The 18,607-nt window shown below is 39.1% G+C and overlaps 1 protein-coding gene across 2 annotated transcripts in view; it reads right to left on the bottom strand.

Annotated features, from left to right (window-relative positions):
• The window catches only part of cntnap2a (contactin associated protein 2a), a 315,624-nt gene that overhangs the window by 125,310 nt on the left and 171,707 nt on the right, over positions 1–18,607 (bottom strand). For both annotated transcript variants that reach the window (XM_072450653.1, XM_072450654.1), the window contains exons 10-11: positions 8,787–8,936; positions 795–957 (exon numbers count right to left, since the gene is read on the bottom strand). In XM_072450653.1, the coding sequence (XP_072306754.1) occupies positions 795–957; positions 8,787–8,936 (313 nt within the window). The remainder of the gene's footprint in view (positions 1–794; positions 958–8,786; positions 8,937–18,607) is intronic.

Raw genomic sequence — 18,607 nt, 5'->3', positions numbered from 1 at the left:
TTCCGACCCAAAAATGCATAATAGAGAAGAAAAAAACATATATAAGTTGCACTGGAGTATAAAATGTGGTTGCAAGTGTGAAAATAACAAATAATATCACATATAAGTTGCTCCGGAGTATAAATATAAGTATAAGTACATAAGTATAAATATAAGTAGGAGTCGCATCCTGGGCAAAACTATAAAAAAACAAAACAAATAATATCACATATAAGTTGCTCCGGAGTATAAATATAAGTATAAGTACATAAGTATAAATATAAGTAGGAGTTGCATCCCGGGCAAAACTATGAAAAAAGGTGCGATTTATAGTCTAGAAAATACGGTACTTAAGATATACTTGAACAAATGTGATTCAATAAAACAACAAGTCACCAACGTTTTTAGTTTTTATGTTTATGAATTTCCAACAGGCTGAGACTGGATACGGTCAAGTCGTATCACAAAAGGTTCACGACCCAGATATGAGTTTTGATTTAAGTGCAATACTTTCCTGGATAAACCGCAGATAACTAATGCAGTTTTTCACAATCTCTGACACCGACTTGCCCTTTTAAGTTTCATTCATTTATCAGCACGACACAAACGTAACCCATTTGCTCTTGCAGATTGTGTGCAGAAATACACGGTATTATAAATCTTGGATAAGAATTCGAACACTATTGCGAATATAGAGCCATTGATTTACGATGTTCATTTGTTCACACGAGCAAATGCAATCTGGTTTATGGTCGTTGAAGATGAGGAAGATCCATGTTTGTTAACCTGACCGTGCAGGTTTGTATTGATTTTACCTGTCAATGATTGCGCACATATCCAGGCTGATGTTCTCGAAAGCCCCCACGGTGCCTCTTTCCACTGCATGCAAATCGGCCGGCTGGTCATCCACTAAAATGGCCTGCATACATCCCTGAAAGGACCTCTGAGTGGGCGGGAACAGAGTTTGAAGAAAATACCCTGAAAGAAGAAGAAAAGAACAGTGACAATGAGACCAGGAGGTTTGTAAAGGTACAAAAATGGCAGAGGTGAAAAAGGAAGGTGCTCTATGTGAATGTGGAGGCTCTGCCACCTTATTATGTCCATGGAGATGTTATTGCTTTGTCTGGAATGTACCCCAGTATGGCATTAAATGTGTATTTTTCCATGGAAACAAGCAGGAGACACCACCAGGCAGCAAAATTACAGTTTGGATCAGTGGAAAAGAGATCACAAGCACAGTAAGAATGCTTTTTAAGGGTTTTTGAGCAATAAAAACTAATTTAATAGATGTGAAGTTTATACAAGTTTAATGATGGTCTATGAAACATTCCAGGAAAGCAATAATATCCCCACAAGCAGGTGGCAGAACCTCCAGTGGAAAAGGTATATAGTTGACTTGTAAGTAAAATACAATGTGTCTTCCTTCTCCAGCACGATCCAAAGATTCTAAAATCTTTAGTAGATTAGTTTCTGCTTCTCCTTAGACGTCAGCGATTTGACCCTTCTCAAACATACTGACATCGTTTCGTTTCCGTGACCATGAGATTTGTCTTTCCACTTGGTTGTTTCAGAAATGAGAAGCCACTCACTGCATCAGCTGGCTTTAAATACCGTGTTGTAGCTGAAAGATCATCACCCATGCAGCAGTTATCTAGCAGAATTTTGCTTAGTTGAATCCAGGTGGACACATTTTTTTTTTTTTGGGACAAGGAAGTTTAAGTTTTGATTAGAAAAAGTACCCTGAAAGTACACTTGAAATTGTTAGTTAAAAGAGAAATTTTTTCACTTATGCAACTACGCAGAGGTTTGCTCGTCCAGCTTGAAAAAAGCATTATCAGCAGAAGCAGATATCAAAGTTAACAACGACATCAGCCTTGATAAGGCACAACAGAGCAGAGCGATGCTGCGTCAGTGTAGCTCTTTACAGCCGTGTGTTTTAGAGCTGATCCATGAGGTCCATTAGCCTTCAGCAAAGACTTAAGGCCACAACAATGCACAGAGGGCATACGGTTTACTATATGCACCTTTATGAGCTACAAGAGGCAATGGGCCATTCACAGCACCGGGCCTTGACTAACAGGGTCAAGATAAGGACAGAACAGGCCTTAAGAAGGTAGTTCATCTCTACTTTATGAAAATGTGAAAATGTACTGGCACTCTATAACAATCAATGGTAAAATCATACATTTTTTCACCCTTTTTTTGTCATTCTTATTATTTTTTATGTATCTCTTTTTTCCTTCTTAAAAAAAAGTGCTTAGTTGCATATTATTGTTGTTAATTTAATATTATTACAATATGTGGTAAAAGATACCAGTCAATATTTAGTTATATATAAACTCACAATTGACTTAGCATTTATCTCTGAACTAAAAGATTGGCTGTTTGAGATCAAACCAGCATCAAGTATATTTCAACCATTGTATTATACTATGAGGCCCCGGGGGAGTTCTGAACTTCCAAAGCACTTTTGCATAATACTGTTATAAATGCAGGGCTGGTACACTTTTAAAAGGTCACAGTGGATTGCTTTTTATGCTGCGTACATTGCACAATAGTAAACAAAGAGGGAGTAGTGGTGATATAAATTGCTGCTAATATCCTCTAAGGAATATGAATGAGTCTGCACTAGACCTTTAACACGGCAAGCACAAGTACAGTACAATAAAGCGATATACAAAATATGGTCAAACTCTGTATAGAAGGGCACACATGCGCTATAGGATGTACAGCACAGGCCTTTGGAATTCAATCTTTGCCTCAAGCGAGCAAGTCTGCCATAAAACACTACTGCTCAGTGACATCTCCATCATGTGGATGTTATAAGCTGTCACAAGCTGCCGCGTGGCGATCAACCCCAAGGCTAAACTATCAAAGAGGCTTATTACAGAGGGCATATGCGCAGCCCGTGTGTGTGTGTCTGTGTGTGTGTCTGTGTCTGTGTGTGTGTGGAGGACATAGCTGTAGTTTATATGTCTGCGTGACACACCAGCCAAAGAGAGGGGAATGGATAACTAAAATGTGCCTGTGCTTTAGCTGCTCTGATTTCCATTTTCTCCCGAGAAGTTGCTCCTGTCATCTGTGCCATCTGCCTGTCCTGGCGTACACCTGTCTGCTGTCTGCACATGGGATCGAGCTGCAGAGGAGAGGGATGGGACAAGGCGCTGTAGCTCCCTGGCACGCGTCTCTGTCCAGTGGAAACTACGGAAGAGGATGCACGGAAAATGCAGCTGCTTTCTCAGTGTATCTAATGATCAGGGGAAATGGAGAGGACAGAAGTGATGGAAGCTGTGCACAAAGTGTGTGCAGCATCTAGCACTATATTTGCCGTTTGTGGGGTTTCAAATGCTGATGACGTTATTGTTATTATCTTCAGATAGCAGGTGTATTCTGGAAGTATAATGAACTCAGATTTTTAAAAAAACTTAATTTACAAGTTTCTCATTAAAGGCGCAATGGACGATTTTTCGGCGATTTGAGAACGCAGGCGGAAGCGTATCGCATCTCTCGTCTCCCGTAGATTTCTGTCCACTTCTGCGTCAGCTCGAACAGTCTTTCTCCGTCTTCATTTTGCCCCGTACACTGAGGGAACTATGTTATGATAGATCCATGCGCTTAAGTTTAAGACATTGAGACAATTTTATAGTCGAGAAATCAATTATAGTCATCAAATTTGTTAACCTTTTGTCATTTATTTTGACATGTAGTATAATTGATTTTTCTTTGTTTTGTTGGAATGTGACAGCATGCAGTAGTTTTTAGAGTTAAGAAATGTCAAAACAAACAACATTTATGCAGCCTTATTAACAGCTTTTCTGCATGCATTTGACAACATTATTCCGTGTCCAATACTGGCAAACGAATGGCACAATGCAAAGGTTGAATATGTGGTGAATCTCCTGCAGTAGTCCTGGCTCACCATCACAGCTCTCCTCACAAATAGTGCAGTGTGCTCCTTAACCATTTCACACAGGTTTAGCGACACATGTGAACAGTTTGGACGCCTCAGGTATTTTAAACCGATATAAAAGGAATAACATGACTTGATTTGATTATCACATACTAGAATAGCCTATAAAAATGTTCTATATTGATTAAATTGATTTAATTTACTTCTAAGGATGCAATGAACTTCTTAGTGCCTATTTTTGCTATCAACTTTCCAGCATAACATAAGAAGCCAAACCAATTGATCAACTGCTTCCAAAACCATCTTAATTATTCAGGATTTGTATCCTAATGGTAATTCCTAGACATGTATTGCTGCAGTACATTCAGTTGATCTCTGAAAGGGTCTGATGTAATCGGAATAATCTTCAGTCGTTGTCTTCTTTCCTCTCTTCCTGTGCCATAACCATGTCCTGTCAAAAAGGAAAGAAATGCTCTTCAAAAAGGTGCTTGACAACACGAGAGGCATTGCAGTGCATACAGTCACGGACACATTGTACCACCGACGGCTGTAGTACATGCATCAAATCCACATAAAAACACTCCTCTCTCTTCAAGGGAACCCACACTGTTGTGTGATAAATGTGCCTCTCAATGTCTCATGTCTAATTCATCACAACCTTTAAGAGCAAGAGGGACCCGCATATGTAGCACCAAGGCTGAATGCCGCCTGTAGATTGTAAAGGTAGGTGGGCTTTAATCTTAAACTATATGATAATCATAATCATAAATCTCCCTGTTTGTCTTCCTGAAACAAATAAATGTAGATCTCTCAAGTCCACTCCTTGGGTTAGGGTTAATTTATTCACAATATATGTATGTAAAACTTTCCTACAACCAAAGCGTACTCTTAATATCCTGAACACATTCCTATAATATAAAATAAATTGTGAAATTAATTCAATGTGGAAGAAAAACAAAAACAAGAAGTGGTTAAAACAGTATCCTATTAAAATGTGACTCTTGAATCATCAAATCAAGTTAAAATAGCTAATGAAGCGAAGCGAGCCAAAATAAACTATTAAATTGAACATGCTTTATTGTGCAAAGTCTAATTAATCCCTGCTGCTCGTTAGGGGAACTTTTGTTTATTTGTACTAGCGCAGTGTGACTGTATGCCCTGTTTGCGTGAATGAAAAATCCAATCTGTGGATGTCTCGTGCCAGTCACTTATTAATTTCTTTAAGCTCAGGGTTAAATTTTTGGAAGCGCTCTCCGTTAAATGGGTTTTGGGTTTTGGAGGTTGCTCCTAAAACCATAAACAGGGGAGAAGAGACGAGGAGAAAACAAGACCGCGGCTGAGAAGTAATAAAATCAATTTTAAGCATAAAGATAGGGCCACACAGGGTAGGGGAAATTGTATAGATATTACACATTTTAATACAAATGTAAGTATGTTTTGTTTTAGAAATGGGGCTAACGGCAAAGGAGTCCATATAAACAGAAGCGTTTGGTAGCACTTTAAAGACGGTTCGTTAGTTAGCCGGTCATCTGGCACAACATCTAAGGTATAATATATGAAGCTGATTGTATTCTATAGGCTATAGGTGAGTTGCTTTGCCTACCTGGTGGTAAACTCTTGACTTTACCAGTATCAGAAGCCACTAGATGTAAATTGTCCCACTGATTATATTACATCTACTTTTAAAGGGCAACCGAGCCTCCCACCGCCCGTTAACACATGCAGACCATTCACTCGGATCAATCCTGTTACACAGAATGGATATTTTCTCTCACGCCGACTGATTTTAATTCTTCATTATACACATACCAGTAGAAGCTGTGACTTAGAGCTTTACAGCATGTATGTTAAAACAATATAAAACTGTGCTTGTTAAATAATAAAGGTTTTCCACAAAACAGATAAGCCTTAAAAAACATTAAAAGAGAAAGACACAGCACAGATTGCTTATCAGGCCATAGTAGCACGAACACAATTTATTCACTTAAGTTTAGTAGTATTACTATATACATTCTGTATAATTATTACAACTGCTTGTCTCCATGGTTATTGTCTTGTCTGGAATGTTCCACAGTAAGGCATTTAACTTGCAGTTATTAAATTACAGGTGTTTTTATTATCACAAAAAACACTCTTACTCTTACTGTAAGCTGGCTCACCTCTCCACAGATATAACTTGTAAACATACTGTACAACATTTTTGGCAAAGTAACAGCTTTAAAAATAAAGGAAAAGCAAATTTGTAGACTCTAAAGTTGGTGAAATGAAATCTTTAAATGTTCATATTTATTTTTCTACAACAATAGAAATATAACTTAAACAGTAAAAGACTCATTCAGTGTCTCCAGTACAAAGAATCCATTTCATTTTGAAAAGAAACCCCTTATACTCCTTATACCAAAAGAGGTCATTAGTCGGGTTGATTTTCTGTTGTTTGAGGCCCTGGGGCAGTGAGAAACAAGGCAGAATGACTCACATCTTCAGCAACAATCTGTATGATAAAACATGTAAATCGTTTGAATATTCACTAATTGGCTGCAGTGGACAGTTCTACTTACATAGATAAAGCTGCTGATGGAGCAGAGTGGAGCTTAATGCGCTTGGCCCCTCTGACTTATCAGACTGAGCCATCACATAGAGTAATTGAGGGCATGCTATAGGCTAAACTATCTTTTGTACACTCACTATATTATTCTGTTACCCCTGCACATGCATGGAATTAGCTCCTCCATTGACAAGGCGGAATCAGGAAAAAAATGTTGGATGTTATGAGGACTACTGGAATGTACAAATGAACATATTGTAAAACGCCTATTAGACATTTAGATTAAATAGATAATAATTCAAGGTTAAAAAATGAACTGCTGCTCTTTGTGAAAAATTGTAAAGTCTGTGAACTACAGAGAAGTCTCCACTGCAGGGATGGTACATATGCCTCCAAGATTAGGTTTTTTACATAATCTTGTACCAAATGCGACTTTCTAATTAGACTCTAGGCCTTTATTTTAAATGAAAACACCAGCTGTTCTATGCACAAGTATAAAAGAGAAGGAAATTCTAGTTCAAAAACTGACTTTATTCTGAATAGTCTTTCATTGCCTTCAAAATATTGTTCAGTATAAAGACATTTTTCGGTGTTTCTTGGCATTAGTTATGTCTTGCTAAATTTACAAGAACAGCAGCAGCAGCAGCAGCAGCAGCAGCGGTCAATTTAGCTGCCAGTTTGAGCCATAAAGTAACTCATAGACTTTTGTAATCCAACTAAGGTCTGCAGGTGTTTGAACACTCTACACATTTATCATAAGTCTTTCTCCTAGAGTCACTTTGTACAATGTAACTACTGAAAATGGACCTTTCTTTAAATCCTGGTCGTATTTAATTGATGAGTGGTTTCCTAAACTGAACCCTTTCTGTCCACATGTAAAAGAGCTAAACACTTTGCCAAGATCATTTCCTACCTACCACTTTCGATTCTCCATTCCGCTTACACAGATCAATAAATCATCAATCGGATCAAAATGGAGACGAGAAAGAAGAGGAGGAAAGTGTAGAAAACCGATACGAGAGATTGGAAAGTTGAAGAAAGTTTCCAAAAGAGGCAATACTTTAAGATGGCTCCTGTAGTATGCATTTACTTATTGACTGCTTGTGGAACGCACTTCTTCACAGTAATGATAGCAATCCTAAAGTACCCAAACCCGAAATGTTGTAGATTTTCTGTCATTCTCTAAAAGAGGCTTCCTATAATCATTGTATTTCACAACAAGCTTTGTATTCATCTTGTTAGAAATGCATTTGGCACGTCAAGACGAGGCAAATTTGATTCATAAATAAAAAGTCGTGGAAGAGGCATTAGGGATTTTCACTTGGCACTAAGGAGTGAATTAAGATGGACAACAGAATGAAGTAGTCTGGAAGTGTCTTCTGCGTTGCTCTGATCCTTATTGACTGGCCCAGGGAAATGGTTTTAGTTGATGGAGGGGATTCGTTTTGGACAGAGAGAGACAGTGCGAGCGCGAGAGCGACGTTATAGGGATGGGCGCTGAATGAGGAGGACCCACTGCAGTGATCTGTCTCCCTCAGTTAGTGTAATCTCACACAGGTGCCAGCTCAGGTTCGCCGAGTCTTTCCACAGACGGCGGACAGCGGAGTCGGGCATCATTAACCCGGCGTCGCCCTGATTCAGACGGATCAAGCGTGGATCTCCATTTGCGTTCCATACATCAAAACCATAAAGCTCGGCAGGTAGCATCAGCGAACAATAGTCATTTAAAATTCCAACTTTTATTTATGTACTTCAAAACAACTTCTCTCTCTGTTTGTTGGATTGTAGAGGGAAATTGTAATGCGATTTATTTAGAAAGCAATAACCATAGACGCTGACTCAATCTTAGCCTGGAAACATCTGTTAAATGGCTGAATTTATTTAACAGTTTTCCACCGTCGCTGGCTCACAAACTACTTTGCATCAAGCATCCATTTACCCATCTGGTTTCTGATAGTATCATTCCCAGAACAGAGTTAGTCTCCGAGATGCGAGATAGGGCTCTGAGTCTTTGGTAATGAGAATTTAACCACTGAAAATACCTTTTAGCCATGATACACCTCTTCCAACATTCCTTTAACAAATCAAAAACCAACTGATACACGCCACGCTCAACCAGATTGTACCTTTAGCTCGCCGGTGCTAATTTCAAGCTAGCTCCTGCCTTTTGAACTTAAAAAAGTGAGACTGTAAACTTGGGGCCACGGGATAGCACAGCGGACATAAAAGCTCTCATGACTTATTCATAGCAGCAGCAGTTAAACAAGAACACAGCAGTTTGGGACACACTTTTGGGAATGAAAAGTACAGGGCTTTTGTGCTTGTCCTGGTACTACTTCGAGAGCCCCTTACCTCCCAGGTGATAGGTCCCTCCCGTGGTGATGCTGAGGGGTGAGGTAGAGCGCACTGCCGAAGCCTCCTCTCCGTTTATGGTCAGCATGGCGAGGTTCTCCTTGGCAACCAGACGAATGCTGTGCCACTGGCCATCGTTGAGCCCTGAACCTGCACAGAGCAAAAACAATGTTGCAATGTTGTGTCAGTCAGCGACACTTTATCAGTAATTAAAACCAACGCTTGAAGTTAAAGGAAACATATGATGCACTGTTTGTATTGTTTATTAGTTTAAAAAAAAAATCTTGACTACCTTTAGTTTGGCATCTCATGTTAACAAATAAACAAATGCTAGCTTGCCTTAGACAAGCTAATGCAGGCATGCCGTTGTAATGATTGTGAGTTGACAAAAAAGCGCCTGGGGATGATTTTTGGATTTAAAAACAGCACAGAAGATCTAGAATGTTTTAGGACAATGTTTCTTATAAACAGTGAATTCTGATTAGTAAGAGGATTTACTAAAGAGGACGGAGCAGGATTCAACAAACTAGCCGGATGCCTGCCTGTCTCCATGGAGATTTTATTGTAGCGTGGAATGTTCTACTGTATGGCATTAAATGTATCTGCCTCCATGGAGACAAACAGGTGACACCAGCAAGGGAAGTTACAGGTCAGATCTGTGGAGAAATGCTGTCGCTCACATTCATTCATTCATTGTTTTCCTTTTTTTCTTTTTCATCGCCCACATTTCAAACAATTTTTAGCTGTAAAAAGTAAGTAGTATGAATTAATTAATTGTATTATTGTTTCTTGCATATACTACATATGCCAGTGCTCCATGGGTTTATAAGACACCAAATTATACAGTAACATTGGCCAGTATCCAGACACACAATTAAAAACATAACATTTACAAACACAAATATACTAATTTAAATAAACGGGTCATACGCTTTCTAAACAATACAATTAAACAACCACATTCTAAATTCAGTGAAAAAAGGACAATATAACAACAAATTATAAGTAGTAATTAAATATATGCAAGATACTGTTGAACATTCCAGGCAAAGCAATAACATCTCCATAGAGACAAGCAGGTTGCAAAATCCCACATCCAAAAGTTTCCCCTTTAACAGGACTAATGCATTTTCAGAAGAGCAGAAAGTGGGCGTTATACGGGTAAACAAGCTCTATCAACTGTACTTTACGCTCTGACATATTGCTGTTGAATTGACCGCTGCATAGCTGTGCTTCATGTCTGTGTTTATGCTACAATATTGCCTTCAGGAGAAAAAGCAATGCAGAATATAAATGTGCTCAATGTTCCTTTGCATGTGTTTTTACATGTACGCCTCCAGCATAGCTTTCTTTTTTCCAGTGTTTTGGTCCTTATGTCCCAACTTCATTACCTGTGAGAGCACTAAGACGCTGACAGTTGCTGGAGTGTATCTGAAAGTGTTGACCTTGCAACTGGCATTAGACCTGGTTCACGACTAGATTAAGATCTGGTTTGTTGTTTGCGCTGACAAGTTCCTATGTCTGTGAATTTTGTTCATGACAAATGGCAATAAACCCTATTCTGATTATGATTCTGTTTATTGTACTTTTTGGACTTTAAGCCGCTACTTTTTTCTTTGAACCCTGCGGCCCATAAAACGGTGTGGTTAATTTATAGATTTTGACTGGCTAATGGCCACCGGGGGGCCCTCTAGCAGGAAGCGCAAGCATTTGAGACACTGTAGGACAGTGGTCAATTTATTGCAACCTTCAATAACGCTGTGTGTTTTATTACAATCAGACTCATATTCACCGAGAAATTAGTCTAAAGAGGAAGTGAATCCAGACGCAGATGTGAAGATACAGACACAGGTAAATCAGCTCACACAGAGTAATCAAGGACAGAGGGGACATTAGGGACAGATGTGATGTGTTTTCTGTTTGTTAAATTTTAAAATGCTGTGTGTTTTATTACAATCCGACTCATAGTCACTGAGAAAATAGCCTAGTTAACCCTGCGCCTCAGCAGTGGACTCCACAGCGGACCACGACGAGACCCCCGTTTCAAAAAACAATAATACGTAGGCACTTATTAACAGGTGTGGCCCGTATATGTATAATTTCTTGTTTCTTTGTAAACTTTGTTGGAGCGCCTTTTATTCAGGAGCGCTGTATAGCCCGAAAAGTAAGGTAGTTCTTTTTAGACTCAGCTTTGGTTTGTTGCTGTTCTATTTATATTTCCACATGTATGCCTCCCAGTTGCTCTGTCTCTCCGTCTGAGCAGTGAGTGCGTTCGGCAGTCTCCAGGCCCCTATGTCTCAACTCCATTAACTCAGAGAGAACCCTGTTTGCATCTCAGTAGTGGAGTGCACGGCTCTACGTACCATTTTCAAGTGTCTGGGTACGTCTACGGCATGTCTCTCGCGCTTGTCATTGCTCATGCACTCCTCGAGCTCCCCTGCTTTTTCCCCTGCTCTCCTCTCTTTTCTCTTCTCCATTAAATATGACTGATGTTTTGGAGAGGGACATTACTACTGGAGCCGAGAGAGGAGCCCGCTCAGTCTCATCACCCGCAACGCCATACATCACCTCCACACTGACACCAATCTCTGCTCACCGCACCTTCCCTTGCTTCCTTAGCTGTCCCTGATTCGTCTCTCATAAAACTTGTACTCTTCCATCCTCCTCCTGCAATGGCCATCTTTTCAATTCCGCGCATTCCTTCTCTGACTTACACCACATCAATAGGGAGGACAGTGGCAAAGTTCAAGGTACGGGCAAATCCGTCTCAGTAGTCTATAGCCGATGGATATACTCGATCGATACATGTGTACTTTAATAGGCAGTGTTATAGCGAGCAAAGGTCCCCGGGTGTAGAGAGTGAGGTGGCACTTTCCATTCTAATTTATGAGTTGTTATTTATTGTGTATTTTGTGCCCAAATACACTCGGAGGCGGTGATTTGGATCTCAGTGGGACGTTGACACTAATCAAACTCTATCAGCGGGGCGGCTGTGTTTGTGGAATGGGGATGGCCACCTGCTGAAGCTGCAGTGGCTATTGCAGTGTCCAGGGGCTTGATGACGAGAGCTGGACTGAAAACATAAATGGCATATTAGTCATTAATAATAATAATCAAGTCATCTTTAATTAAGCTTTTCTTGCCTGGGGTGGCCACAACAAGTAGCACAACATACAAGCTTCTCTTATGCAGTGGTTCACATACTTATTGGACAAGTTTCTTTCATTTGTCCAGGACTTGAGAAGGAGTTGGTGATAGGCCAAGACTTTCACAATTAATATTTCTACGATTCATGCATAACTAGCAGCTTTAAATCAAACATTTTCATCTGTGTACTGTATCTGCTTACCCCACCCCTTCTATATAGCCTAGATTTACTTGATTTTACATTTGCACATGTACAGATCTGTATTTTGTACCTTATTTGACACGTCTTTTGCTGTTTTTAGGATGTTTTATATTGTGTGTGAGCTACTCTCTCGAGTAATTGCCCTTGTGGAACAATAAAGTTTGCCTGTCTTAAAGCTGGGATTCCCTCCCAAAGTATTTTGTGCAAGCAGTTTTTTTGGACAAAAATGAGACAAGGCCTTATCTGCATGTAATAATAGAAAAGTACTTTATTTCTCGTCAAGCTGGACGTAAGAGCCAAATGCAGTGCTCTGACTCACTGCGCTTGGGTGGTTCATCCAAGTTACAATTCATCGTCTTAAAAAAGCTGTAATAAAACTTAAATTAATGCATGTAGCTATTAATGTTGTACCAAAGGATTTGTGAGGACTAGGAAATGAAACAGATTTAAACACCTAATTCCTCCTTTCCCTGTGTGAAAATCTGGTTCCCCAGCTTTATGTTTAAACTTTTCGTCGCCTAAACATAGAAGAATTCAAATAATATGCAAAAAAAAGCATATTGTCACAGAATTTATATCAGATAAAAAACATTTAAGTATACAAGAAACAGTTAAGTTGTTCAGCATTTTGAAAGATGGATTACATTAAGTTTTATATACATATTTTTCACACTCCTCATACTGTTTGCAAACCCTGTACACATCCATCATTATCCATTAGCTGACCACTACTCTGTTTAACGCTGCATTTTGTGGTCCAATCCAGTGGCATGACACCAGGTCTTTGTGCACGTGCCGGTATAAGCAGTCATCTCTTGTAAGTGACCTTGATGTGCTCCTTAACTGACTGCATATTGGCTTGATGTAATCGCCGCTCCACCCCTCCCCGGTTCCCCCTCTATAACCTCTTCAATGTAATGGAAAATAGATACGGCATAAGCTGGTGTCCTCTCATCTGTTTTACATCGCCGGCAATAGCTCTGAATGATGAGCTTATCTGGGATGCTGCTGTCACTGAAGCCTCACTCCAGCACTAGCAAGCACAAAAACCCCAAACTGCAAAAACGAAGAAGAAAAAAGCCTCTCAAATGTTCTGCCCAAACGACACACATGCCGGGCTACAGATAAAAAAAAGAGAGCAGATAATGAAGAAGTAGGATAGTGCAGATTGAAAAAGACAAGGCCATTTCATCTCCTGCTGAGTTGTCATTTGTATTCACGTGTTTTGGAACAAGCCTGGCCACTTTTGTCCACTGTCAGGGCAGAGTGAAATCACAAATAGGAATAGTGATGTAGCTTTGCACAGTTCATGTAAAGTAGTTTTAGAAAACTTTGGATCATTTAATGATGAATTTATGTAATGTAATCATTTAAAAGCACATTCAACATACAACTCAAATCAAACTAAATTATCAGTGTAATTGAAACCAAATATAAAAGCTAAAGCTAATGTTGTTGACTCATGTTTTGTCTGTGCCTGAAATATTTTACATGAATTGCAAGCAGAAAAATCCTACGTTACATTCAGAGCTTAGATAATAGTCTATGAAGAAAGCAAGGCCAGGTTCTGCCAGCAAGGCTCTGCTAAATTGCAAAAGTATTTTCGAAACTTTTTTTATAATGCATGACCTGATGAAACTTCTAGTTCTACATCTATTTTTTGTGTGTAATTTTTAAGCTGCAGAAAAGCCTCACAAAACATTACTGAACATTATAAATATGATAATTTCATAAACGTATGTATGCCACATCAGTTATACTGACCTAACCATGTGCAATTCCGTCATATGTGCAATTACTGTCGTGATTCATGTGCAATTACTGTGAAATTCGTGTGCAATCCATGTGCCGTCGTGAAACATATTCATGTGCAATTACTGTCATGACCACATGCAATAGTATTTATGTATTTATGCATGTATTTCTTTATTTTTATCTTTATTATTTTCCCCCTCCATCCCTTGTTGGGTAATGGGAGGTTTTGTCTATGGGAGTTTTTGTTTATAAGAGATCTTCTACTGAGAGTGTTTTTCAAACTTCCTATAAGTGATCTGTTCTTTTCCTCTGTATCTGCCTCTGTATCTTCCTGAGTTGCATCAATGGAATTTCCCCATGTGGGACAATAAAGGAATATCTTATCTTATCTTATCTTAGCTAAGTTTGCATGTTTTTTGCCCAATTGGCTATGATCAGATAATGTGTCTAAATATGTGTTTCAGTCTTTTTCTTCTAATATTAAAGGCATTATTAAAAGAGCTACAACTCAAATTCCTCTCGCATTCGTCCTGATTGTGTGGTCTTATCCCAACAATCCCTGTGGCCTCTCAATCCGACTTTTTCACAAAGACTTACATGTAAGCCAATCTGATATTGTGGAGAGCTCGAAAGAGTGAACTTGAGAATGAGGGCTGGTGGGCTAACACTGCTGTGATTTGGGACATGTACTCGAGGAGAGAGTGAGAACGAGGAGCGGATGAGGGTTTTTTTGCGGGCTAACGAGGAGATCTGGACTGAGCCGACATCTCCCAGAGACAAACAGGTGAGTGCTGGGGGTGAGGGAGGGAAGGCTGAAGAGCGAGTCCATAGAGGAGAGGACAAGGACACGGGCAGAGAAAAGTTTCACTACAACGACATAAGCAGGGTGTAATTTTATAAAGTTGTGCTCAAGTATTATTGTGTCATCATTTTCATCATATCCCTCAATGCTACCACTACTGCTAACGCCATATCGATTCAACTAAATGGGTTGCCTTCACATTCTATGGAAGATCCACTGCTTTTGAAAGAAATATCAAAAATAGAAATTCACAAATGTTGATGACATGTTGCATGAATCATTATTTGTGTGGGATTGACTCCACAAACCTGTTTTTATTATGGGTTGAATCCTTTCAACTGACAGCAATCACGTCTCTCTGGTTGAATAATGCCAGCACTTCTTGAGGCGACTGAAAATATTATTTGACTTCTGTTTATTTATGCTGACAAAGAAGATGTTGAACTTTGTGCCAGTTTTTGTTACATGTGGATAGGTCCAGTAATTACAGTGATATTAACCATACATCTAGGGATCTTTGGTTATTTGGGGCAAGGTAAAGCAATTAGAAGCAATAGATAAAATAAAATATGATCAAGTAAAAGGCTTGCATAAATTAAAGGTATTAAAAATTAACTATGAAAGTATATAAATAAAGAATATACATTATTGACAAAATAACTGTAGACAAATTAAGCATTGAAGTATTTTTAAAAAGGAGCACATTGTAACCACATACCGCCACTACCGTACTATAAGTTTTTCATCGTTTTGGCCGGGGTATGACTTATACTTATAATGATATACATATACTTTTATACATAAAAGGAGCAAATTATATGTGATATTATTTGTTATTCTCACACTTGCAACCGCATTTCATACTCCAGTGCAACGTATATGTTTTTTTCTTCTCTATTATGCCTTTTTTGCCTTTTTTGACTTATACTCCAGTGTGACTTATAGTCCGGAAAATACAGTATTTATACACGGACGTCATGTTTCTACTTTAGGAAGCCTGATTTAAAAGAGCTCCTTCCTCCAGATATTCCAGTGATAAACCCCGGAGTGACAAGCACTAAAAACAAAGTGACAGCAATTACCCACAATACACTGCAACTCGGACTGAGCAGTGAATTTTTATGGACAAGTGGCAGATGTGGAAGAACCCGTGCTCCTCTGTGTAATTATCCAAAATCAAAATTGCGGCGAATTGAGAAAGTGGTGAAAAAAAGAAGAGAGGACGAAATGACTGGCTTTCATGTTTTTGGAGAACAAGTGGAGCCACTCTCAGCTCTTGGTTCCTGGAGTGACAACTAGCGAGAAGGAGTACAAGAGAGAGATGACAGCTCTTACCCAGACTTTCGAGACAAAACTGCAGAAGAACCAGCCACAAATTGGACAAGATCGGGTGGAAGAAGCTCTTGAATGTACAGCTATACTTTGGCTGTTGTTGGTGGAATTGATAGGTAAACCCTTAAGAAAATGCCTCCTCAAACAATCCTAAAAAGAAAAATGGAGCACAGAGGACAATGTAAACTAAAGCAGAATTTGAACTTGTATTTGTTTGTATTTGTTATTTTAACATACAAATAACATTGATCTATGTCACTTTTAACATTCTTCAGTGGAGGAATACTCAAAGGAGATTAGCATAAATCTTGGACCTAGTCTAATTGTCATGGATTACTGACAATGATTAAATGCTGCACAGTTTCATATTACGGAGATTAAATGTGGGACACAAATCACTTTTGTAAGGATAAAACTATCCGTAGGGGAAAAATAAAAAAAAAATGTGCTCTGTTCATGCGGCTGCATATAAAGGTTTTTTGAGTTGTATTTTGTTATGTTCATGCAGGTTTGAGTACAACTTTTCTATATGTCACAAATATGTCACGTGTTTTGTTTTTTCATACTATAGATACACATAGAGTGATGACATTTTAATTCAAAACACCATGTTAAATTTATTAAAAGTGCGTCTATAAACAAGAAGCTGAAACCCACGTTAGTTCAACCTATAATATGTATAAAACTAACGCTAAAGTGCCAAAATATTAAAGAACTATGATGCCTTTGTAGAACCCAATTTAGGGCTGGAGCAAGTAACCATGGTAACGCTCAAGTGACACTCCAGGCCCTTGCATCTCGCACCATATGCCACCACCATGTTTAACAGGCTCTTCCCTGCCTGAAAAACACATAGAGACATTTCTGCAGTAACAGTCAGCGACAATAGTGGGGCATGGGAATAGAGCGCGTGTCAAAGAAAGTCTCCTAAGACAAAGACTTAAGCTTAAGCAGGAGAAGAGACAAGCAGCATCTCGAGTGTCAACATCTGGGCCTGTCCCGAGGAGAGGAGGGTGGAGCTCCGTGTCAAGACCACTCAGTGTCATTGGCAGATATCCAGAGAACAAATGCTTTAGGCTTTCATCTTCACCTCAGCTCATACATACTGGTAATGTATAAGCCTGTATTGAAGTGCCAACAGGTTTAAACATAGCTCGGCACATACAGCCGATCCAACACGGCAAGTCTATACCACAATGTCAAGGCCCTTGCGTCAAAAGAAGTGCTGCTGAGTAGTGGAGTGGTCTAAGCAGAATAGCTATGATCTGTGCGGCCGGCCTCAGCATCCAAACATTGATTACCGACAATAATTACCGACAATTTGTTGATTTTCTTCCCTGTGCTACATCCCCCTTACACCCTATACTGTCCTGGCAAATAAAGCCTATGGTCACTTTCATGCCAATACAAACAACATAACTCTTTTCACCTTATTCCGGACGTTTGCCTGAGCAACGCCATCCGAGGTTAACATGGGGCTGCCGACCTCGAGAGAAATTGAGTTCTACACAGACTAAAGGGAATCGGTGCATTGTTGACTTGTTGGTGCACATGAACATTGGACATTTTACACAAGAAGGTTTACTTTAGAGCATGTTTTAAGGCTCGACTGAAGTGCAATTACAAGGGAAGTGCTAGTAAATAAGATTCTCAATATCAAAAGCTAAAACCTGACCTGATCTATTTTTGTTACTGTTTACATTTCCAACATTTTGCTAGATGTTTTGAAGACTAAAAAGAGAAATGTCCAAGGCTCCGGTAATCTATAGAAAATAGATGTGCATTCAGGCATGTTCATGTCACACCTTTAAAAGCTGCTGGCTTATAAAGGGGATATGTTGTAGTCTAGACTGGGATAGACTTTTGAAGGTTTCAAAACGTGTTGATTTACTACTCAGGAGGCCATTGTATATTATTGATTTTGGCATTTGCCACAGAGACCAAAAATAAACAACAGATAATACCATTGAAGACTACAGACAAAGCAGAGGTGAGACACTTCCTCCGACTTTTTTTAGTTTACTCACTTTTTTCAGAAAGTCAGTATTATTCAACCTATATCTCACAATAGTACAGTATCTTTCTGAACACAGATATATTTTTTTCCCATGTGTATTAGTGACTTGTCAGGATGAAGAATAGAGTTATTGGTTAATTGCAGTTAAATAATTTAGTATAATTGAAGTTTTGCAGAATGTAGTTTAGAATGTGATTGTCGAAACTCATTTAGAATTCATACATTTTTGTTCCTGAATAGCTTCTGTACAGCTTACAGTGGAGGTTTTGTAGAGTTTGGTGCATTTTCTTAGGTTTATATGAGCCAAACCCATTTTGCTATCCAACTGAGCTTAATGAGGTCAAAACATTAAGCCTAAAACTCTCAGAACCACTCCAAACGCAGACAGAACCCTATAATTCATTGTTTTTTTTGCTGTGATTTCAAGCCTCCTCTCCTACCGGGTTCTGCACAAGCACTTCCCATTACAGTAACTTTTTTTCCAATAATAATGTTCTTTCCCCATAGTCCTAACAAAGCCTGATTGTTAAGAGGTTGTGTGTGCGGCAGACAACTTTAAGGGCTGC

Source organism: Eucyclogobius newberryi, unplaced genomic scaffold, assembly GCF_026437365.1.
Source record: "Eucyclogobius newberryi isolate DKJ021-1_F unplaced genomic scaffold, fEucNew1.0.hap1 SCAF_18, whole genome shotgun sequence".
NCBI lineage: Eukaryota > Metazoa > Chordata > Actinopteri > Gobiiformes > Gobiidae > Eucyclogobius > Eucyclogobius newberryi.
Note: the sequence above shows the minus strand (reverse complement) of the source record. Positions and strands in the feature narration are given on the sequence as shown.